A 24,376-nucleotide genomic window follows, 5' to 3' on the forward strand; every position below is an offset into this window, starting at 1 on the left:
TGGTAGCCCAAACTCTGTTCTCTGACACCTCAACCTGATAAAACAGCAGATTTCTGCTTGAATTATAGCTCCCCTACGCTATATGAAGTGGGAATTGCCTTCGGGGAAAAGTCAAATAAGTGTGGATCTGACTCAGTGGCCATTTATTCTTTCAAAAGTTGAAATATTCCATGATTGCTGCCTGCCTTTGGACATTCTAAAAGTGCCTTCAACTTGGTTTATAAATTATTTTTTAATAATTATTTGTAGGAGAGTTACTCTTATATATAAGCTACTTATCTTTACCACAGTCTGAACTCATTTTTCTTTCCAAAGGCATCTCTCCATTGCCTTCCAACATTGAAAGTTCCTTTGAATTTGAATCCAGGTTAATTTTATCCCCTTTCGTAGTTAACTTTGTCTTTTTGCCTTGACTTTAAAAGGATTCTCTCTTGATACTCAAGGAGAGTGACTTGGTATCTCTTGCACATACTGCCACATACCAGTTCATTCATTCTGCCGATATTTATCACCTATGTGCCAGCTATTAAAAAAATTGTTGGGGATACAGCAGTGAACAAAACAACAAAATTATAATAGTAGACCTGTTTTATAGTGAGAAGAGAGAAAAATAAAGAAGTGTAAATGATCTTAGCAATAATAAAGTATAAGGATATAAATACTATGGAGGAAAACAAAGTAGAGAAGGATATTTTAGAATATGTTTTAATATTTCTTCTACTTTTTTCTTACTCTCACTATCACTTTATAAATACATCATAACTGATAACAATTCAAAGTAGCATGCCATTTCCTTCTTTATGTTTATCTAAAAGAATCCTAATTTACCAATGACATTAAATATATCATTTGCTTCTGTGGTGTTGGGGTTTTTATAGGTATTTTTTTTTTGAGTAATATAATAGCCTTCCACAAAAATTTTTATCCCATGACTTTTAGGGAAGTTGATATTTCATATTTTATATTCTTCAGTCCATGCATGAATATTCATCAGTATTTCTTGAATAAAATTCCCATGCTTGAATCTACATTTTTTACTGTGCTGAAAAAAAGTCCGCCTTTTTAGAAAAACAAATAAGATGATTTTGTTCCGTGCTTACAATGGAACAAAGTGGAATTTAAAACCAAGTAGAGCCTGTCCTCTATACTCTACTTGGTTTTAAATTCCACTTTGTTCCATTGTAAGCACGGAACAAAATCATCTTATTTGTTTTTCTAAAGAAAAACAGGTAAATAGAAAAATAGACCATGCTCCTAACTAGTAAAACTAAGTAAAATAAAACACTTTCTGATTCAACATATAGGTTTCATATAAAGCCAATTTAAATCTTTATGGGGTAGTCTCAAAGTATCTCCCCCAAGATAGTTATTACTTAACAACAACAACAACAACAAAAACTAAGTAGAAACAACTACTTCCAAAGTTACCAGGACTGACTGATGCATGATTATAAATGGTCAGATATCAGTGCTAAAAGAATGCCATACATTCTCCTCATGTGGTCTCGCGGAGTCGGGTCCCTGTCTGGGAGCGGTGCCGTGTGGTGGAGGAAGGTGTCCCGGGACCGTCAGGAGCAGGCTCAGCAGAGGAGGAGTGTCCATAAGGAGAGTTTCACCTTCTTGAAGATTAAAGCCTAGCAGTTCTGAGCTATTTCTAGTCCAAATGTCTGCAAAATTGAGAGAGACATCAAAACTCCTTCCACAAACTTCAGGGGACCCTGACTGCATTCTGGTAATGAAGGTGGAAGAGGGAGGGCAGGCCTCTAATATGGTCTCCAGCCGCCACTGGAGCAGCTACTACAGCTCAGAGACCTACCGCCAGTGGTTCAGGCAGTTTGACTACCAAGAGTCATCTGGGCCCTGGGAGGCTCTGAGCCAGCTCCGCGAGCTGTGCTGTCAGTGGCTGAGGCCAGAGGTGCATAGCAAGGAGCAGATCCTGGAGCTGCTGGTGCTGGAGCAGTTCTGGCCATGTTGCCTGAGGAGCTGCAGGCCTGGTTTGAAGAGAACCGACCAGAGAGTGGAGAGGAAGCCGTGGTGATGCTGGAGGAGCTGGAGAAAGAGCATGACAGGGCGGCTGAACAGGTCTCTCTTGGACGAAATGAGGACATGCTTGCAAAGAAGCTATCAACTTGTGAAATCACTCAGGAGACACCACGTAGCCAGCTTAAGCCCACAAAAAAGCAACTGCAGTGGGCATTGAAGGAGCATCACACCTTAAGACAAAATGATAGAGACACCGGAACTATAAATGTGAAATCAGCTTCAAGGCGAAAGGCTTCTTCAGGCAAAGAACTGCATCACAAAGTTTCTAACACTCTTCAAACGAATGCTTCCCAGAGTTTCACATTTAGAGGAACCTGTGAACAAGATAGAAAGTTTGAAAGAAGACAGGGAAACCGTAATCGAAAAAAACAACACAAGTGTAATGAATGTGGGAAAGTCTTTACTCAGCGCTCAGCCCTTAATCTACATCAGAGGATCCACAGTGGAGAGAAACCTTATACATGTGACGTGTGTGCAAAGGCTTTCAGCCGAAGTGCAATCCTGATTCAACATCGAAGAACCCACACTGGGGAGAAACCCTTCAAATGTCATGAATGTGGGAAAGCCTTTAGTCAGAGCTCGAATCTTTTCAGACATAGGAAAAAACATACTAGAGAGAAAGTCCCATCAGTGCTGCGAGGGAGTCAAAACATTTACTGAGAACTTTTTCAACAGGGGAGCAGACACAAGGCACCAATACTCCTTTAGTATAAATCGGTAGTTTCAGTGGGCACCAATTTCCTTTCAAAGGTTGTAACAGCCACAGGAGAGAATGTAGAATATTTTCTGTTAGCATTGTTTGCTTTTCTCTACAGTGTCAGTTCAGATGATTGAGATTCTAAAGCTTAAATCGGATTTCCATCCCTAGTGCAGCTCTTGAAAAGATACTCTCAGACATGTTCTACTGTTTCCATTATTAACACAAATAATGAACTAGTATGTTCCTTTTTAGACAAGTACATTTTCCCTGTTGAGAAGGAGTGTGTGAGTTAGTATATAAGTGGGTATTCTCCATTTCATTACTTGCACATTGGAGTTACTAGACCAAAGATTTAATCAGTTTTTAAAAAAAAATTCCTGGAAATTCTCTGGCAGTCCAGTGGTTAGGACTCCACACTTTCACTGCTGCAGGCCTGGATTCAGTCCCTGATCAGGGAACTAATATCCTCCAAGTCACATGGCATGGCCAAAAATAATAAAATAAAATAAATTTCCTGTTTCATTTTTCTGTTACCTGATTCAAAATATGAGAATAGGATTGAGGAGACCCAAAAGAATATGTACCTCAAGACCTAAGCTGAAATGTCCAGGGTCATTGTTAGGAAGCAGGTGAGTAAAGGGACTTTACTTGTCTCTTACAAAAACCTGAGAACCTACATACTGTTTTGTTTCAATTTTTAAAATTGAGGTATAGTTGATGTATAATATCTATACATACTGTTGATGATACTAAGTAATTTCCTGTGTAGGAAAAAAAAAATTATCTCCTTTACAATTTATATTGGAAATATCTCAGTGAAAGCATTAAGATTTGCTCTACGTGTCTTTAGGAAGTGGCCTAAATATGATGAGTGTTCTAATAATGAACAGTTATCTGTCGGTGCTTATATAAAGTTGATGATCACCTTAACATAAAGAAATAAGGAAGATGAAGAAAAGACTGTCCAAACGAGACTGATGTTACCTGGTAAGTGCAGCACATAATGGAGAACTGTACTTACCTGGAAATGGGAACCCTTAACAGCTGGTGACTATCCTTCAGAGTTCTTCATGGCCTCTGTTCTGGCATAAATCAGCTGTGAACATGTTTCAGGCATCCCAGGACAACCTTTTCAGGGTCTTATGCATTCTTACTAAATGAGTTTCTAGACAATTTATCATGATGTTAAGACCTTGGATTTTGATACTCTTGTACAAATGAGAAAATCACTAAAGTTCAATTTAAAGAGTCCATTGAGTTTAACCCACATTTAATTCAATCAGATTCTCTTGTTTAAAAAGTAAATGACTTTTTTTTTTAAGTATTCTGACAATATATAACATAACGTCCCCCTTTCCAGGGATTCTTAATAAAACTCTGTATGTATTACAAGAATACATGGATTATCGTGTCTCCCATGGTGCCACCGTTACCCAATATGGAGGCAACCATGAGAAATGAAAGTCCTTAGAAGGAGAAGGGAAGATAGGCCTCATGGTGAACTTGTACCTCATGAAGGGTAAACATTTCATTATCAGAAAATCCAGTCATATCTAGTGCTCGGAGTAACTCCTGAGACAAATGTGGGATTACATGCTCTGCTTAGTTAGAATATTGATAAATATTAGATTAGTAAGGGGAGAGGAGAATACAAATTTTAATTTTAGAATTTTCTGATAGTGATTATACTTTGTAGCTCTAGTAAATATGAATAAGTATTGAGTTTTGTACATTTTCATTTATTAAAAATGTAGGAGTCTTTTTATTTGGGTCTCATTCTTTTTGTAATTAAAGAGAGGAAGAAGCCATCTATTAAAGCAGCAAATGCCTCAAGATACATGTATTGTGAATTACTGCTTAATCATGGAAAGAGTTTTTTGGGTACTATGTGAATAAAATGACAGAATCTAAATCAAAAAAAAAAAAAAGAATGCCATAAAGAAATTTTCCTTGGCTTTGGAATAGACTGCATATTTACAGGTGTGTGTGTGTGGGGGGGGTGGATATTAGCACATTTTTCAACAATTCAGCTTGCTTTCTGCTTTATGTTAAAAGTTAGTACTGATATATACATGAAACTTCACAGAATCAAAATTAATTTTACATAGTGACAGGTAAGATTATCTTACTGTTAGTGATGAATAATATATTAATTGCTGTAGTTTTCATTTTTTAGTCTTAAATTAGTCTCTCCTTCTATCTGCCTCATATCATCTCTGTTCAACATTTCTTCATTTTAAAATAACTTTTAAAATAGAGAGAATTTCCCTTGAAATCAAGTATTATATCTGGGGCTCCTATGTAGGCTACTGATTGCTCTCCTGCTGATTCTTCCTCTACCCATCATTCTCCTGCATTTTCCATGCCTCCTGCTTCTTTTGCTTTTCCTATGTCTGGACAAGGAAAAGCAAAGTTCTGTCACCTTTCACGAACTCTCAGGCTGTGTCCACATTATACTAGAAAGAGCTGGTCAATTCAGTCATACCGTAAGTTTAAAAGATGTCTGTTCTAACTCTATTGATTGGTTACTGTAAAAGTGATAACACAGAATAGATATAAACAGTCTGACTCACTCTGAGCTTGAGCCAGTTAGGAGCACAGACCTGTTAGCCTAGGGCTTCCAGTTTCAGCCTCTTACTCATTGTCCTGTTTCAGTCTTTCCTGGTTTACCTCTACCACAATGCTCTGAAGCTGAGAAGCGACTCTTTAATCCTATTCTTTTAATTTATTTGTCTCAGCTTTCAAAAAGTGATGGGAGAAGATAGGAATGTAGGGTCTTTTGAATCTCAGAATCACAATATCATAGAATATTAGGCAAGAGTGGAACCTGGTGTTCATCCTATCCATTTCCAAACTGTGGTGAGTGGATTTCTAGCATTCTCTCAGGGTTGTCTCACAGGCTAATAAGTTTGTGTTCATGGTCAAGGTGGGTGGGAGTGTAGGAGGTGGGAGGTGTGGCTCAAAGGGTGCTTGATAGACTGTATTTTCTGCCTCTCTTGGGGGCACAAACGCCCACTCCCATACACACATAGACACGTAGGCCCATTTCATGCATCTGTTCTAGTTTTATCAGTTTCTTCTAGTGGAGGTCCATAAGATTATTTTTGAGAATATTTCTTCTAAGAAAATACTTTAGCACCAATGATTTAGTTCAAATCTGTCATTTTACAGACTGAGATACTTAAAATCACAGGGATGTGGCTATCCCAGCGTCATGCTGCTATTTAATATTCATACTGTACCTTCCATCTCTGAAGAAAAGCTTGCTCACTCAGTTACTGAACCGAATCATAAGAATTTTCTGGGGCACAGATCTCTATATAAACAGGAAAACTAAAGAAAAGATGAAGATGTTCATTTAAGTCATGTGCTCACTGGAGTGTCAGAAATTGCTCTTGTTACCTGTTTGACTTCCATCAGATACGCATTTCATTAGGTCTAAATACTCATTCATCCATCCATTCAGAAAGTTTGATCATGTATATACCACACGCCAGATGTTGGGGACATAAATATGAGAGAAAAAATGATATAGTCTCTACCTTTATAGAGACTATGTCATTTTTTTCTGTCATATTTATAGAGACTGTCATACATTACATTTTACATAAAATTATACGTATATGTACTGTAAGGCATAATTTTTTGTAATTTAAGCAGTAATAAAAATAGCTACTATTTTGAAAGTCCGGCATTATATCCAGCTATTTAAGATATATAAGATATACATATGTTATTATTCTACAAGATAGTTATCATTTGCGTTTTACAGGCACTTAGAGGGTTAAGTAACGTATCCAAGACCATACAATTAATTGAATGCTACATCTAGGAGTGAAATTCAGGTTGGTCCACTTCTAAACTCTCAGCTGGGTGTAAGGGATTTTCTGTCTTTAAGAATCTCTAATAAATATTCTATATAAGGGGAACATTTTAGTCTTTAATTGACACGTTGGGGAAGGTAAGGGGAAAGCATAAATGGTTGCAGTGTTATGCCTGGATCTGAACATTTAAAAAAGCAATAGGAATGTTAGAAACATAACATTTTACCTAATTCATGTTTTTAACAGCAAATTATGCCTTAAAAAGCAAAGTTCTGGGCTTCCCTGGTGGCGCAGTGGTTGAGAATCCACCTGCCGATGCAGGGGACATGGGTTCGTGCCCCGGTCCGGGAAGATCCCACATGCCGTGGAGCGGCTGGGCCCGTGAGCCATGGCCGCTGAGCCTGCGCGTCCGGAGCCTGTGCTCCGCCAACAGGAGAGGCCACAACAGTGAGAGGCCCGTGTACAAAAAAAAAAAAAAAAAAAAAAGCAAAGTTCTGATTAATAATTAAATGTCATTCAAACATGCCAAAGTATGTAACATATGTAAATCTGTAATGAACCAAGCCCCTAATTTCAACTTCTGGAAATTAAATATTCATGGAAAAGGTTTGCTCCATAAATGTATTAAATCCTCTGGAGATGCTGCACACATTTCCAAAGCTGTAGTTGAATAATGGCCCTTTGAACACATTAACACTTTTATTTCCCTTTGCTGTCAATTCTTGGTGTTCAGTATTCTCAACAGGAAACAATTACGGATGATTAGTTAAGCCTGTGTCCCCAGGCACCTAAAATAACTCCTGTGTCTATAAAGGCAAAGCCTCTAGCAGGCAGCTAGAAAGAAAAAAATATTTTAAGGACTGATGAGAAGATTTTCTAGATTCCTTTTTTTTTTAACCTTGATCCGAAAACAGCTTAATCTAACGTTAACATTAGGATGACATTAACCTAGCCTCTAAATTTTCTTAATAATTTTCCTTTTGTAAGGATATGAGTCCATCTTCCATACAGCCTTGATATATTTACTATGATAATTGGTACAATTTATATCTTATAATTATACATTTTTGTTCATATGAAATAACATTTTTTTTTTTTTTTTTTTTTTTGCGGTACGCGGGCCTCTCACTGTCGTGGCCTCTCCCATTGCGGAGCACAGGCTCCAGACGCGCAGGCTCAGCGGCCACGGCTCACGGGCCCAGCCGCTCTGGGGCATGTGGGATCTTCCCGGACCGGGGCACGAACCCGTGTCCCCTGCATCGGCAGGCGGACTCTCAACCACTGCGCCACCAGGGAAGCCCCAGAAATAACATTTTTATTATCAGTGGTATGACATTTAAACAGATCTCAATTATACATTTGGTAATACTCTATTTTATCAAATCTAAGATATTACTGACTGTAGACAAATTATTATTTTATATATTACTAAAAAAGAAAAAAAGCACTGCCACTTCAACTATAATTCTGTTATCTCTTAGCATTTTATATTATCCTTAGAAAAACTATTTTGGATGTATTTAGACATGAATTTTTAATCACCTGTCACTCATGAGTATATGAAGAGATAAATATAAGCAAAATAAGTTGTTTATAGTATTTCTGAAATTTTTCTCAGTCAGAAGTATTTGATGCTTCTGAATCACTTAACTCAGAGTCATTAACGTCCAGATTTTTCTCTCAATATTATATTCTTGAAATAAAGAGCGATGGTGATGCAGCATCTCTTAAAATAATGGAATTTATTCTAAGCCAAACATCACACATTGTACCAATATTAATGCTAGCGCTTCGTTATCTTGCAAAATGTGTTAACAAATTTTTTTCCAACATGTTGCTGGTATCTTGCTGTATTAGGCTCTACAAAGTACTTCATCTTTGCAAAAAATTATGGAATTTTAATTACTTCTACAGTTCATATCTGCTTCACTGATGCTAGCACCCTGTTGTTCTATTTCTGTAATTGAATGAGTATATAATAACTTTCTGTTTCAGTGACCAAAGATTGTGTATAATCATTTTAATGACTTTTAAGATGTTAATTAAATTCAATATATGTAGTGCTGATGGTGTCAATAATTATTCTAAAATTTCATCAGTATGAATGGCTTTGACCACATTCATGTATGTGCAGGCCATGACAGCAATTTTTTAAATTAAAGTATAGTTGATTTATAATATCATGTTAGTTTCTGGTGTACAGCAGAGTGATTCAGTTATATGTGTATATTTTTTCATATTACTTTCCATTATAGGTTATTACAAGATACTGACTATAGCTCCTTGTGCTATACATTAAATCCCTGTTGCCTATCCATTTTATGTATAGTAGTTTGTATCTATTAATTCCATATGCCTAATTTATCCCTCCCCCATTCCCTTTCCCCTTTGGTAGCCCTAAGTTTGTTTTCTATGTTTGTGAATCTGTTTCTGTTTGGTATGTAGATTCATTTGTATTATTTTTTAGATTTCTGCATTATAAGTGATGCCATATAATATTTGTCTTTCTCTAACTTCATTTAGTATGGCATTCTCTAGGTCCATCCACATTGCTGCAAATGGCAATATTTCATTTTTCTTTATGGCTGAGTAATATTCCATTGTATTCAATATATAGATATGCCACATCTTCTTAAGCCAGTCTTCTGTTGATGGGCACTTGGGTTGTTTCCAGTCTTGGCTATTGTAAATAGTGTTGCTGTGAACATTGGGGTGCATTTATCTTTCCAAATTAGAGTTTTCATCCCTTCCAGATATACATCCAGGAGTGGGATTGCTGGATCATATGGTACCTCTATTTTTAGCTTTTTTAAGGAACCTCCATACTGTTCTCCAAAGTGGCTGCACCAGTTTACATTCCCACCAACAGTGTAGGAGGGTTCCCTTTTCTCCACACCATCTCCAACATTTACTATTTGTAGACTTTTGATGATAGCCATTCTGACCGCTGTGAGGTGATACCTCATTGTACTTTTGATTTGGATTTCTCTCATAATTAGCAATGTTGAGCATCTTTTCATGGACTGGTTGACCATCTGTATGTTGTCTTTGGAGAAATGTCTATTAGGTCTTCTGCTCATTTTTTGACTCGGTTTTTTTATTTGTTTTTTTGTTTTGATATTGAGTTGTATGAGCTGTTTGTATATTTTGGATATTAACCCCTTGTTGGTTGCATCACTTGCAAATATTTTCTCCCATTCAGTAGATTGTCTTTTCGTTTTGTTGATGGTTTTCTTTGTTGTGCAAAAGCCTTTATGTTGGGTTAGGTTCCATTTGTTTATTTTTGCTTTTATTTCTTTTGCCTTGGGAGAGTGATCTAAGAAAATATTAGTGCAGTTTATGTCCAGGAATGTTTTGCCTCTTTTTTCTTCTAGCTATCATGTCTTATATTTAGGTCTTTAAACCATTTTGAGTTTATTTTTGTATATGGTATGAGGGAGTGTTCTAATTTCATTGCTTTACATGTAGCTGTCCAGCTTTTCACACCACTTGGTGAAGAGACTGTCTTTTCTCCATTGTATATTCTTGCCTCATTTTTTGTAGATTAATTGGCCATAGGTGTGTGGATTTATTTCTGGGCTCTCTATCCTGTTCCATTGATCCATATGTCTGTTTTTTGTGCCTATACCACACTGTTTTGCTGACTATAACTTTGTAGTATTGTCTGAAGTCTGGAAGGGTTATGCCTCAAGCTTTGTTCTTTTTTTTATTGCTTTGGCATTTCTGGGTCTTTTGTGGTTCCATACAAATTTTAGGATTATTTGTTCTAGTTCTGTGAAAAATGCATGACAGCAATTTTAAGATGCCATAAACTGTTTCACAGATAGATTTCAGAGATGCTGAAAAGGAGGGAGGGAGAGTGTATCCTAGAATCAATGAAACAAGATAATGGAACTTTATATTTTCAAGTAGACTATATCTGAATAAAAGATTTATATGTGAAATAGAGTATTTATATAATCTCTGACAATGAGAAATAATTAATTTTTGATACCCCTACAATAATTTCCAGAAACAAGTATAAAAATTCTTAGTCATAAACAAAGCACCCATAAAATTTTTTTCTTAGTAATACCAACTATCAAACAGGGTTCTCCTGATATTGCAGGATATCATGAAGCAAAGGTAATGGAAGGATCACAAACTTTGGGATCACAAATAGCCAGCATAAAATATTGCTGTATGCATGACAAAGAAAATGTTAATTAACCTCTCTGACATTCACCATCTTCATTTTTAAACTAAGTGTGATAACACCTGTTTTTGTGAGTATTAGGGATCATGTGAGGCCTCTTGCACTGCTCCTGGTACATGGCAAGCACTTAATATATTTCTAATGCTAATATTAGGAGAAATAGGAATACTTTGCCAGTGAGTAGAAAAAGTTATGCAGGCTGGTTTGATTTTTGAGATTGTAGTAAATTGCAGCTTTACTTTTCTAAGTTTAGCCACTATACTTCCTCAAATTTATTTTAATTCTATTCCAAAAGGAGCACCCTATTCAAAGGAGAGGCGGAGACTTCAACCTGCTTAGCAGAGTCTAGTTTTGGCTGTTACCTCCAAGCACACAAAGCTGTGTGGAAGCCTCAGTGCAGTGCCTTTGGATCATGCCCATAGCATCCAAAGGGAAGCACATAGGATAAAACAGGCCTGTGGCATAAGTATCACAGTTTACAATGAAGAGATTCAGAAAAGCTTTTTTCCTAACTTCCCAAACAGGTACAACTGGCCCTTCATATTCACAGGTTATGCATTCATGGATTCAACGAACCATGGAACGAAAATAATAAAAAAAAATTCCAGAAAGTTCCAAAAAGCAAAATTTGAATTTGCTGTGTGCTGGCAACTATTTACATAACTATTTCATTGCATTATGTTTTGTGAGTAATCTAGAGATGATTTAAAATATACAGGAAGACGTATGTAGATTATATACAAATACTATCCATTTTATATAAGGGACTTGAGTACTCTCAGATTTCAGTGTCTGAGGGGGGTCCTGGAACCAATCCCTCACAGATACCAAAGGATACTATATTTTGACATTCTTGTTTGGTCAAATTTTTCATGCATTTTATAAATTATTTTTTTCAACACCTTAAACTTATACAGTGCTGTATATCAATTCTATCTCAATAAAACTGGAAGAAAAAATGTATAAAAAGTCAGGCTTTGGCAATTAATTTTCATCTCTTTAATTCCCTCCTTTTACTTATTTCTCACAACATTACCCTGTCGTAGTTTGGAGTCTGTCGTAGATTGGATTAAAAGATAGCCATGCAATTTTTTACAACTCCATTAGAGAATGAACAATTACAAATTAAGGGTGAAGACTTTGTGGCACAGGATCTCACAAATTGGTGCCTGAGATAATCTGTTACCTCATACATAAATGCCTGAGGTAAAGTTGGTTTGTTGGACAACAAACCTATTTTCTCTTCTTCCTAAGCACACAGCTAGGTAATGTCTTCTTATCCTGCTCCCAGGAAGACAGGGCCATAAGTCAGAATTGTAATCAGTCGAATGCAAATTGAGGTGATGGGTGCCTCTCTAAGCCATAAAATCTCCCTCACAGTTACCCTTGCTCTTTCCCTGTCCACTGGCTCACAGAAGATGATCAGGTTGAATGTGGAAACCACATGATGAAGATGGTAGAGCCCAAGATGGAAGGATCCTGGATCTCTAAATTATCACTTAGAGGAAAGTTGCTCTGAGATCAGGAATATCTCAGAACTTGTGTGAGTGAGCTGTAAACTTCTATTTTGAGACACTATACATTTTTTTGTATGTTTGTGCAGGGTTAAAAGTGGTATTTGTTGTGTCATTTTGGTAAATTGTCTACCTATAATTAAATATTTTACTTACTTGAACGCACTGGTAAGAGACATTATTTTACTTCAAGTGTCATTTTGCAGCTAAAAGATAGATGAAAAATCATAAACGGTGTGCTAGAGGCATTGTTTAATACCGCTATGTATGTAATAAAGTTCTAGGTTATGGGACTTAGAGCATGCATCTCAAACCAAATCTGTGCATTTGAATAAATGAGGGATTTTGTTAAAATCACATTCTGATTTGGTAGGTCTGGGATAAGGCCTGAGATTCTGCATTTCTAACAAGTTCCCAGATGTCCCCCATGCTGCCGGTCTGCAAACCACACTCTATATAAGGAACAAGGCTGTAACTAGAGCATTCTCTTTCCCTCACTGGATATGAAACCTCTAGTCTTCTCTACATGTTTAACTCTCCTGCTCAAGTCTTTTGTTATGGATTGAATTGTGTCGCTCCCCGCTCCCCCGCTCCCCCCCACCAAAGAGTTGTTGCTGACCTAACTACCGGTACCTGTGAGTGCGACCGTATAACCGTATATGGAAATAGGGTCTTTGCAGATGTAATCAAGTTACGATGAGGTTATTAGAGTGCACCGTAATCCACACGACTGGTGCCCTAATAAGAAGAGGGAAATTTGGACACAAAATCTTGCAGTGACTGATGGGGAGATTGGAGTAATGCATCTACAAACCAGAGAATGCCAAGGATTTCTGGTTGTCCCCAGAAGCTGAGAGGCATGGGAAAAATTCTCAGAGTTCTCAGATGGAACCAACCCTGCTGACACCTTGGTTTTGGACTTCTGGCTTTCAGAACTGTGTGACAAATTTCTGTAGTTTTAAGCCATTTAATTCTGAAATACTTTGTTACAAAAGACCTAGGAAACTAATACACTTTTGTATGCTGTAATGTCAAATTGCTGTGATATTTAGCATAATACTTATCAATGAGAGGATGAAAGGAGATGGATGAGTATCTTTTTTTTCCTTATCTTTATAAATAGTAAAGGAATTTAAAATGATTCATATCTTCTCATTACCCACACCAAGTTTTTTGGTTTCTTTTGTCAGTGAATCACTGATTACCCAGGATGTCAGGAATGTTTAACTGCTTCGTGAAAGTTAAGCATGAGAAGTCTTTGTGGGTTGTTTTTTTTTCTTCCTGACATACAGTTTACTTAGTGCATTTTCTACCGGATTACCTCCTCTGCATGGAAAATAACAAAATGACCTAAAACTGCCCTGGGGGCTAAAGAACTGTTATGCTTCTGAGAAACTGAGCCCTCAAACTAATTTTTCTCAGATTCCCAAGTGATAAAAATGTTAAGTATATTTTCCCCTTTTTTGGTAATGAGTCAAATGGATGTCAGTTCATTAACGCTCTTTACTCCTCTTGTCTTCCTGTCTTTCCTGGAGCTCTTCACACAGATATAGCTAGGCAAAGAAGGATGGGGTAGGTTTTCCTCTGTCAGCTGTATGAAGGAAAGTTACTGTCTACTTCTCTATAGAAAGGGGGACATTTGGTGGAATTAAATAAGGAATCCAAGGTAATATAGCATTAAGAATATTTTCCCTTTATTACCCAAATAACCATCCTGAAGGAAAGATGATAACACATTTTCATAATTTAAATACAGGTGAGTAATTGCAACAGTGAAAGTGATATTTGTTGTTCTTATTGTTTTGGGAAAGTGCCTATCATTAAATACTTTATCTAATTATACATATAAGCACTGGTAAGAGACATCATTTTATTTCAAGTGGCACTTTTGCAGCTTGAAAAATAAAAGAGAAAAAAATAATTAACACTGTGCCTGTGGGGATAGATTATGCCAAGGCAAAACAAGAAGCTACGTTAAACTTAATCTGTGGATGCTGGGTTCTGTTGCTCTTTGGTGAATGTATTTAACTCAAAGTGTTTTCCCCTGGATTTTCTGATAATGAAGAATAATGGCATAAAGCATGGCCAGTGTTCTGCTCCTGAATTGACTTAGTTTGTGTGTAGATGCTGTGCAGCACCCTTTCAGGATGGAGGCACTCATTCCCTCAGGTGCTGGAAATTTGCGTCACTCAGGGCCATCAAGGCCCAAGATTCCTTTCTCAAGGTGAGACAACTCTGGAGGACCTCCACAGCTCCCTGTGGGATTGTCCAAGACCTTGGCTGTAATTGTATCACAGTTCAACATGTATCCTATGATCTTCACTCACTGACTGGTGTTGATCCTAGGAATGCTCCCAGCAAAATCTCAGAATCTCAGTCTGTTTTTCAGGTAGCCAAGTTTCAACAGCTTATAAACTAAAGCAACGTGAGATAAATAGTCAAGAATACTGAATGGTGATAGTGAATACTGGTACTGGTAGTGATATTGAATATTGATAGTGAAGGACTCTGATACTTAATCTAGTAGATATGTTAGATAAAATAATGACCTCCCAAAAGATATCCATGTTCTAATCCCTGGAAACTGTAAATATGTTACCTTACATGTCAAAAGGGACTTTGGAGATGTGATTATCATTAGGATCTCCAGATGGGTAAATTCTACTGGATTATCCAGACGGGCCCAGTGTAATCTCAAGGGGCTTTAAAAGTGGAGAAAGGAGGCAGAAGAAATCAGAGAAAGATATGTGACAATGGAAACAAGGTCAGAATGCTAAATATGAGAAGGTCTCAAACCACTGCTGCTGGCCTTTAAGATGGAGAAAGGGGGTCACAAGCCAAGGAATGCAGGGCAGCCTCTAGAAGCTGGAGAGTCAGAGCCTACAGCCTCCACAAAGAAATGGAGCTGACACTTTGATTTTAGGACTTTTAACCCAAAGAAAGGTAATAAATTTATGTTGTTTTAAGCCACCAAGTTTGTGGTCTTTTGTTAGAGCAGCAATAGAAAAGTGATGCAGTATACTTCTTATGCATGTTCAATTATGCAAACTGTAAAATCAGTGTCATCATTTCATGATCACTAACATTGGATAAAATGGCCTGCCTGGGGTACTGAACTTGCTCTGAGTCCATTCTTCACTGCCTGCCGCATTTTGGTGATCACATTTTATTCTCAACCCTATATGCTTACAGTGAGATTTACAGCCAGCTGGACCATACCTGGCTGTGTCTTGACAAAACACCACAGGTTTAAAAATGGTGTTCGGATGACAATGTCATAGGACAGTCTTTGTAGTTCTTTGGACCTAGGTCCAAATCCCAGCACCATAATTTACTAGCTGTGTGGCCATAGTCAATTGCCCAACTTCTCTGAGCCACCTTTCCTCATTTACCAAATTGGGGTAATATATAACTTACAGAGTTGTTATGAGTATTAAACTACAGCATGTTCTTACACATTGTCTGGCATAGAACAGGCACTTAATAAACATTAGTTATTTATGTTATTACATCATGGTTCAGTGATTCAATCAATTCAAGAAATATTGTGTGAGCCCTTACTGTGTGCTAAGAATTGTTTTCCCAATTTGCTTAATGACCACGTAGAGATAGAACTGAAATTGGTCTTCAGGATTTGAGAATCGTAGGTCACAGGTACAATACCCATTACTGTATCCACAATTAACTGATTTAATTAATTAATTAATTAACAAATGGCTTTGATCATTTTTATTCAGTGTGGACGGACTTCATGTTATCCAGTGGAGGCCGTATGAAAATACCTCGCATCAGCCCAAAACACGTAAACCACACACAGAGTATCTAAAGAAAACAGCATTTTCCCTACAGTTCTTGAAAAAATGTGATTGTAGTAGACTTCATTGAAAATGGAGGAGAAAACTTCAGAGCATTTGAGGTTATGACGTTGAAAATGGAGGAGAAAACTTCAGAGCGTTTGAGGTTATGACCAAATACCTATTTTTATCCTTAGGTTATTTGACTAGAACAGCATATACATGTTCAGTATTTCATTAAAAAGCACATTCCTGCTCAGAGACATAACATATACTTGCAGTGAAAGAATTTTATTTTCCTATTACAAACTCGGCCAGAACCACATGGAAGAAGACCAAAGGATGTATTACCTTTAAAATCCATTCATTTGGTTTTGAAAGGCTTTCTCTAAATACCAGCTGAAATAATTGTATTACTTTCAGTTCTTACTGAAGTGTTTATAAAGTCATTAAAGAAAAAATTAACAAAATATAAGGCAAAGAGGAGTATCACTATAAAGGCTCAATAAATCAAATGCAGCGAAATGCCTTTCATTAATCAAAATTGTTAAAAAATAAAAGGAAAATTGTAGAAACTTTTGTGAAACCTAAAGAATCATTATAGGGGTGAATTTAAGTTTAGTGTTTGATTATAAGTAAACCTTTAAACATCCATTTATTTCATTTACAAAGAAAGGGCCCAGTGAAATCAAACACACAAGAGGAAAGAAATAGTAGGAAATGTTTTCCTTAGTGGGCTTGTATTATGATGATTAAAGTCTGTATTCTCAGTAGAGAATAGTGCCATTAATAGATTTGAACATGGCGAACATAATTCCTTAGGTATTTCAGCAGATTCCAAAACCAAATCCACAATCTTATACCATTAAGGGTAATGTGAAATTATTAACAAAATTACAAAGAGAACTGAAGGAGCCTTTAAATATGCTAGTAGAAACTTTTCATTTTATAGAAAAGGGAATTGAAGCCTGAAGAGATATACTACAATCCAATTAATGAGTCACCCAAAATTAGAAGATCCAATATTTAGTTGTGGAACCTTGTTTTTGACTGCTAGTGTGTTGTCCAATTTTATTTCCACCTCACTTAACAGACTTTGTTCCAAATGCCTTTTGACTGTTTTCCAAGATCCAGTCCACAGTCAATTGCTTCTAAAGTTTCCTAGGTATGTGCCCCAAGGTTTTGAACGTAATTCTAAATAAAAGTAACAAATTGTTTCCAAGGTAAGTTAGTATTGTCTAGAGCAGCACAATCCAATAAAAATATTTTCTAATGGATACAATGAAAAAGTAAAAAGTAACAGATGAATAAATTTTAGTAATACATTTTATTATTTAACTCAACATATCAAACAATTATTTCAACATGTAATAAATGTTTTAAAAATTAAGTAGATATTTTATATTCTTGCTTTATACTCAGTCTTCAAAATCAGTGTGGATTTTACATTTACAACACATATCAATTTAGACATATTTCCAGTGCTCAGTTGCTAATCATGGCATGTGGCTACCATATTGGACAATATGTATCTAGAGTGACAACCATTATTCAAATCCTGCATTAAAATTAAATTACTTTAGTCTAATTATAAGCATGAATAACTGTTGAATAAATAATGGAACTGGCAGTTTTGGATTCCCTAAATATTAGAAATTGTATTTATATTCTGGACTTCATATTACATGTATATTGAATTTCTCATCTTTTCTCTTTTCTTCCTTTTGTTTCTCTCTTTCTTCTTTTCTGCTGTGTTCTGGGAGAATTCCTCTAACTGCCCTTCTAATTCATGGCCTTAATTTTCCATAGTATCTTATCAGTTCTTCAAGGTCTCCATTGCACATTTAAATTTGATAATTTGGTTTTTCGACGGGCTCTATTTCTTGATCTTGGATGATTCTCTGTGATAGATTTAATTTACCCTTCGATCTCCCTAATATTATAAAGTGTTTATTATTAATTTTCTCCCTTCTTTGGATTTATTTCATTTGGTTACTCAGAATACATTTCTCCTCTTTTATACTGTGTAATCTTTGTATAATAAATATTATATTGGTCATTTATTTCAAAGTTCTGTGGCAAAACAGTGGAGTACATGTGTGGAGGCCCAGGTAGTTAGGGATTGAAGCAACTAAGCACACGGCTTCACCAGCAAGGGGTTTCAAATGACATTATTTAAATGTACCCCAGAGGGAACATCACAGTAAAGATTGTGGGAAATTAGTTTGCTGAATTTTAGTGACACTCAAGATATGCAGGTCATCGGAATGGCAGCATATCTCTGGCATGAACAATATGTAAATATCCTGTTTGTCCAGGTGCTGAACATCTTTGGAGTAAAACATGATACTAGACACACGGTGCAAGGTCTCTGTTACTGTGCAGAGGACTGCATAGTCAAACTCAACTAAAGCTAGGCTGATTCTGCTGTCACATGTGTCTGCATTCTTGTCAGTGTGCCTGAGGACAGAAGATATATCCCCACGTTTGCAAGAACTTGTATGATGTTTTGTATCTTCCTGTTAATAAATGTGGTCCATTGGCATATTTGGTCTAAACTTACTTTTATTTTAACAGACCACCTGATAACCAGATGCCATGCAGTATACACTCAACTCTAATCTCCAAAGGCCACCGAATATTGACTAGCCAGCTGGATCAGGTCAGTTTAAAATGATTGGTTTGGTCTTTTTTTCCCATTGCTTTCTTAATCTTCATGAAGAAAAGTCTAAAATTTTGTTATTGTCATGTAAGTACCTGTTAGATGTTATGTGGGTTTCTGTTAAAGCGTAGTTCTTATCAAAAGGGAAAGAGGAAAATTTCTCCTTTCTGTAGTTTTATCTGGTAGTTTGTATTACTTGTGTGGTGTGGAGAGGGCGTATATAGTTAGGACAGCTAAGAAGCAGACTGAGGAGTCTCTCCATTTCTGATTGGTTGCCTGAGTATGCAGGTAGTATACCTGAGGCAGACAGGTATTCTTCTTACAGGACTGGGACAGTCCCCACAATCTTACATGCAGTCAAGATCGTCTGTGTCCCCCACATCCTGCAAAAGTTGCTCACAGTTTCTGCCCCTCACTGTTTTCTCCTACCTGTCCATGTAGCAGTGACTGCTTGGTCTTCCACGTATTATGAACCAGATACAGACAAGTAAACTCTAAGGGATTTTATGGATCACATGGTAATTTTCATTCCATGAGGGAAAGGCAAGAAAAGATTTTTAAAGCCTTGATATTACAAAATACTTTCCAGCATCATTTCAATGTTGGCTCTTCCTATCACTACAGTCCAACGAGATTCCATTAAATAAGGTCAAAGGTGTATAACTTTCCTTTTATCTGGTCCTTCTGTAGTCTCCATCCTTGACCTACAAGCACAGCATTATCTTTGAGATGACCTAGGATTATATTGATTCTACAGATCCCAGGGAATGGGTTCCTTCAGAAAGCCATAAATAAAACATCTATAACTCCACTCCTGTTACCTTCTGAGGCATAACTGAGATAGCAGAAATAATCTAAAATGTTTATTAGTTTCCAGTAAGGGAAAGTCATTAAACAAATGTAGGGCCATTCACAGCAAATACTCATCTTAAAAACACGATGGCAAATTAGATCAGTACTTTGCAAAAAAAAAAAAAAAAAACACACAAAGGATTTATATTTTGTACTTGCATTTACATGTTTGCTAATTCATTCCAGTTATGTTTTAATTGTAAGCATCTTTATAACCAATACTTTATCTTCATCATTTCAGGCCTTCCAAGTTTTAATTGTTAGTCTTCTACACTTTCAAATATGATAGTTATTCTTTTATTTCACATTTATATGATAAATATAAGGGAATTTAGGAAGGAGGAAAGTTCGATGTCAAATGGAATTAAAATCCTAACTTGAAAAACATGCTAGAGATCACTCACAATTCTTGACTTTTTCATCAACTCCAATTTCAAATATTTGTTGTGTGATGATTTTACTTTTTCCTTTCTCTGCCCTGGAAGCAAAGCCGGCAGTATTTTAATATCATGAAGCGTTATATTCGCTCTTTCAGTTGATTCTCAGAAAATGCCTGCACAGTCTCACTGTATTCCCAATGCACAGAAGTTTTTAAAGGCGTTGTTTTTCTTTAGGCATGCACTTAATAATATGAAAACTGCTTGATTACTAAAAGACTCAACTCAAAGGAAACTGACTTCATCTTCTCATGTCTATGGTTTCGTTTGTAAAAGGCTGAAAATGTGTACTGCCTATACGCGTGAAAAATAGCCCAACACATAATCTTTTACTTACTCAACACAGCGTTTCCTGTTTTGAATCTGTGGATTCTAATAGGATCAAATTGTTTTCCCTTGTGATGATCTTGTAATGAGGATGCTGCATAATTGGAGGAGTAATTGATTCAAAAGAACTGGGAGTTGGGGAAAATAAGTAAAAAAAATTCCTGGAACTATTTACCCTAACTGACTCCAAAAACGATACTTTACATTCTAAATGAAGATAAAAACAAAACACAATGCTGTTTTTTGCTCAAAATATTTTAAAGCATTATATTTGAGGCCCAGTGAACGAAGAGCTGTTTGAAAGCTATTTGCAAGCATTGCAGCAACAGAAGCAGAAGCATATAGTTCAGGTAGAATGAACATAAATGTCAAAAAGGCTTCTGTCAGAAGGAAAATTCTGAACCCTGATAGTTCTACTTCCAATTATAATAGCAGATACAGTATCAAGAAAAGACTGCAATGAAATTCAAGTGCTGTACTCAGCTGATGGCTATTCTTGCGTTGCTTTCTCTTTTAGCAAATTAGTCCTTCCAGGACCTATCTGTTGTGTAAAAGTCTTGCATTTATGTATATTGATTTTCCCTCTTCTACAGTATAATATGTTATTATATGTGATCAGCTAATTTCTCCTTGAGTCTTTTTTGTATGACAAGGTAGGATTTCGGACATTCAAAATCAAATGTCTAGCTGTTACATTTCCGGTAACTTCAGAACAAGCTTGAAATATGAGAAATATTGGTAAAACTATCTGAAGGTTGATGAATCTCAATAGAGACAAAAATAATGCAGAAATAGATCAACAAATATCATTAATACTCCACCCTAGTAAACAAAAGGAAAAGTCATTAAGATAAAACTCAGCAGAAGATGAATAGACATTTTCCCTTCAATCTAAGTATGTAATTATTCTAGAATTGTAGGTATATAAACTATATGCTATTATTTTGTTTGCAGTTACATATGCCAATGTACTCAAACTCAGTGACCAAGGAACTTTACTGAAGTGGTTTTTAGCTTTAATTTTAGGTCAAAGGGACAAATGTAAAAGAAACAAATTAATACAATAATTTTTTTTTAAATACAGGCATTTATAGGTGTAATGAAAGTTTACCTGTGCCCTTTATGAGTTACATGAGAGTAACTACATAAAACTATAGCATAATGACACTAAGTACTCAATTAGTTAATAAAAGTTAATTATGTTTAATATTTAATTTTTGTTACTATGACAAGAAAGCAATAAAATTGCTGATAGATCATTTTAATCACAAGGTTTGAAACCAAAGGGTAGTATGGAATTAATCAATAAAATTAAACTAAGCACTCTACTCACCTGAAGTTTAAAATGTTGCTGGACTTTGAGACCTATTTTATTATCATTTAGGATTATTTTTGTTAAATTACATGACGATAACTATGTATTTGAGAATATGAAAACTTTTTCAAACCAAAATTATGTAAAAGATAAACACATGAGCTCATAGCTGATGAATATAATAAAATATTTTTCCCTTGACCTTTTCTATTTTATCTAGTTTGATCATCTACTTGAGGAAAAGCTCTTGAAAAGCTATTTAATAAGTAATAAAGTCTCCCTTTCCAAAAGGCATAGTCCTAAGGATTTAGAAATGTAGTCCTGAGGATTAGAAAGAATTTATTTAGGAGGGAAATTATATAGCGATTAAAAAACACTACTGCTACAAATTATATCAGGGATTTTACAGAGGGATTCTATTTAACTCCTTGAATACTGCAGCATTAAAGCTTAGAGTATGATGTTACCAAAGTGATTATATTATTAAAAAGATCGGTAAAACCCAGTTACCAGTATGCGAGAATGACACTGTTGTTTTAAAGGATAACCAGGTTGTTCAATATTATTAAAGTCAATAATAAACAGAGTAGAAAGTAAGCAAAGGAATTCATTTATCTTGTACAGCTGGAAAAATATCTTTATATTTTGAATTACAGAACTTACACACATTTTAATTAACTCATTCACAGAGACTAATTAATATGTCAGAAAATTAGCACTAGTTATAGTGTCAATAACTCAGTTCTGTTGAATTTTAATCCTAGCATAGAGAGGACTCATTTCCAGGGAAAAAATAATACTTTTAAATTAAAATTCCTTGCATTTTCAAAATTTAATAAGCCAGTAAGATGGAATTTGGATTCTTCAGTAATTCAGCTTATTCAGATAAATCCAAATATCTTTAAAAGACTAAATGATTTCGATCTAGGAACCAGCCTAAACAAGTTTAGACCTTTGATATCTGAAAATTGTTATATCAGCCTTGTTTATAGAAAATAAGAAAGTACTTGAAAATTAGGACATTATAAAGAGAACAAAACTGTATTTAGTCTATTGAAGCAGCTTATCAAAAAGTTAACATGAAAAGCATTTTTATTATAAAATTTTTAAATAATACAAAGCTTCATGTTCCATAAGGAGCACACTCAACCAAACCTGTTTATAACTTCATATCTTATAGTTTCCACTGGAAAATCATCTCTATAATTATAGGCTTGGTCTTTCATAATATATAACTATAAATATACAATATATATTCATCTATCTCCAATATGCAACTTGGAAAAAAAGAGTGCTTTGACTCTTTGAAATAGAGGGATATTAAGTTAAAAAATCAGGAATTCCCACACCTGCCAGAGATGTAACTCTTCTTTGTTGTTACATGTCATATATTTGGAAAAGTTTCAGACAAGAGTGTGGATGTCAGGGGAATAGGCTACTAATTTCATTTCCATACTGATTGATAAAAGGTTATGAATTGAGTCACATTTGTCAAGTAACATAGATCCTTTTTTGATTTTCCTTTTCTTCAGTGCCTGGAGCTTGGTAATAGGTGCTTTAAAAACATTTATTTAAATTTTAAAAAAAGGTAGAAAGACTATTTCTCATTAATCTGGAGGAATAACACAACCTAAAAAAAAACAAAAATAAAAACAAAAGAGGAAGAAGCATCCTGTTTCACCCAAGGTCATGGTGATGATACCTTTGTAAGAGCAGAAGACATTACTGACCTCAGCCTGGTTTGTATTTGAGAATATTCTGTATATTCCTTATGACAGTTCAAATTCAAGAAAAAGCACCCCTCTAGGGAGGTATAGAAATGTACTGAACTGTGGTTATTATACCCGGCTCCGTTGTTGCAATTCATGTCTGTCTTCAGCTTTAGTACTTTTGAGGAGATCAGGAATACTGGGCTTATCTTTTGTATTTTCATACTATGAGATGACTCTCAAGTCAATATAGCTAACTGTACTTTTACTTTTAAATCAAGAGTTGAATTCTCCATTGGACATTGGTACACCTGACCAATATCGATTGTATATTCCCTAAGACCAACAGCATACCGTGTTCAGTTTATCCAAAAGTAAATACGTTAACTCCTCTTCTCCCCAACTCTATCCCACACCTAATAATATTCTTTCACTATATACTTTTTCTTGTTGGTTACAAGACACTTGTAAAGAAAGTAATTGTCCTTCTAATACCCATTTCTCCTTCTTGTTTGGTAACCCAACATTACATATATTCAGAGTGGCAAAGTGTTCAGATAAAGTACACTTCCCAGCCACCCTTGCCACTAGGTTTGACCATGTTACTAAGTTCTGGCCAAAGAAATAAATGTGGAAGTTGTTAGGTGAGGATTCTGTGAGCCTTTTAAAAGGGAGAGAAAAGGCTGTGCTGTGCTCATTTTGTCTTCCACTTTCTGCTCCCTGCGTGGTATATGGAAATGGTACTTGAGCTGCAGCAACCACCCTGGAAGATGCAAAATCTAACGAAGAAGAAAAACAGATGGTGGAGCAGCAGGTTGAAAGAGCCTGAGTCTCTGTTAACACTGCATGGCTGTCATCTAGGCCGAGAATGCTACCCGCATTCTGCTCATTGCAGAGAGAAATAAACTGCTACTTATTTTAACCACTGTTATTTCTGGTATCTGTTACTAGCAGTAGAAAGCGATTCCTTACTAACACAGTACAGAGTTCCCAAGAGTCCTTCT

General features: G+C 35.8%; 1 protein-coding gene and 1 pseudogene across 2 annotated transcripts in view; both read left to right on the forward strand.

Moving 5' to 3' along the window:
* Nucleotides 1-24,376, forward strand: part of TMEM196 (transmembrane protein 196) — a 289,255-nt gene that overhangs the window by 161,784 nt on the left and 103,095 nt on the right. Inside the window, exons 1-2 of one of the 2 annotated variants that reach the window (XM_073809644.1) lie at nucleotides 13,878-14,032; nucleotides 18,648-18,732. In XM_073809644.1, the coding sequence (XP_073665745.1) occupies nucleotides 18,664-18,732 (69 nt within the window). In that variant the 5' untranslated portion in view covers nucleotides 13,878-14,032; nucleotides 18,648-18,663. Of the gene's footprint in view, nucleotides 1-13,877; nucleotides 14,033-18,647; nucleotides 18,733-24,376 lie in introns of those variants that run through there. The other variant, XM_073809642.1, reaches the window with a different exon arrangement.
* On the forward strand, nucleotides 1,583-3,376 carry LOC117313533 (zinc finger protein 396-like; annotated as a pseudogene).

Source organism: Tursiops truncatus, chromosome 9 (genome assembly GCF_011762595.2).
Source record: "Tursiops truncatus isolate mTurTru1 chromosome 9, mTurTru1.mat.Y, whole genome shotgun sequence".
Taxonomy (NCBI): Eukaryota; Metazoa; Chordata; class Mammalia; order Artiodactyla; family Delphinidae; genus Tursiops; species Tursiops truncatus.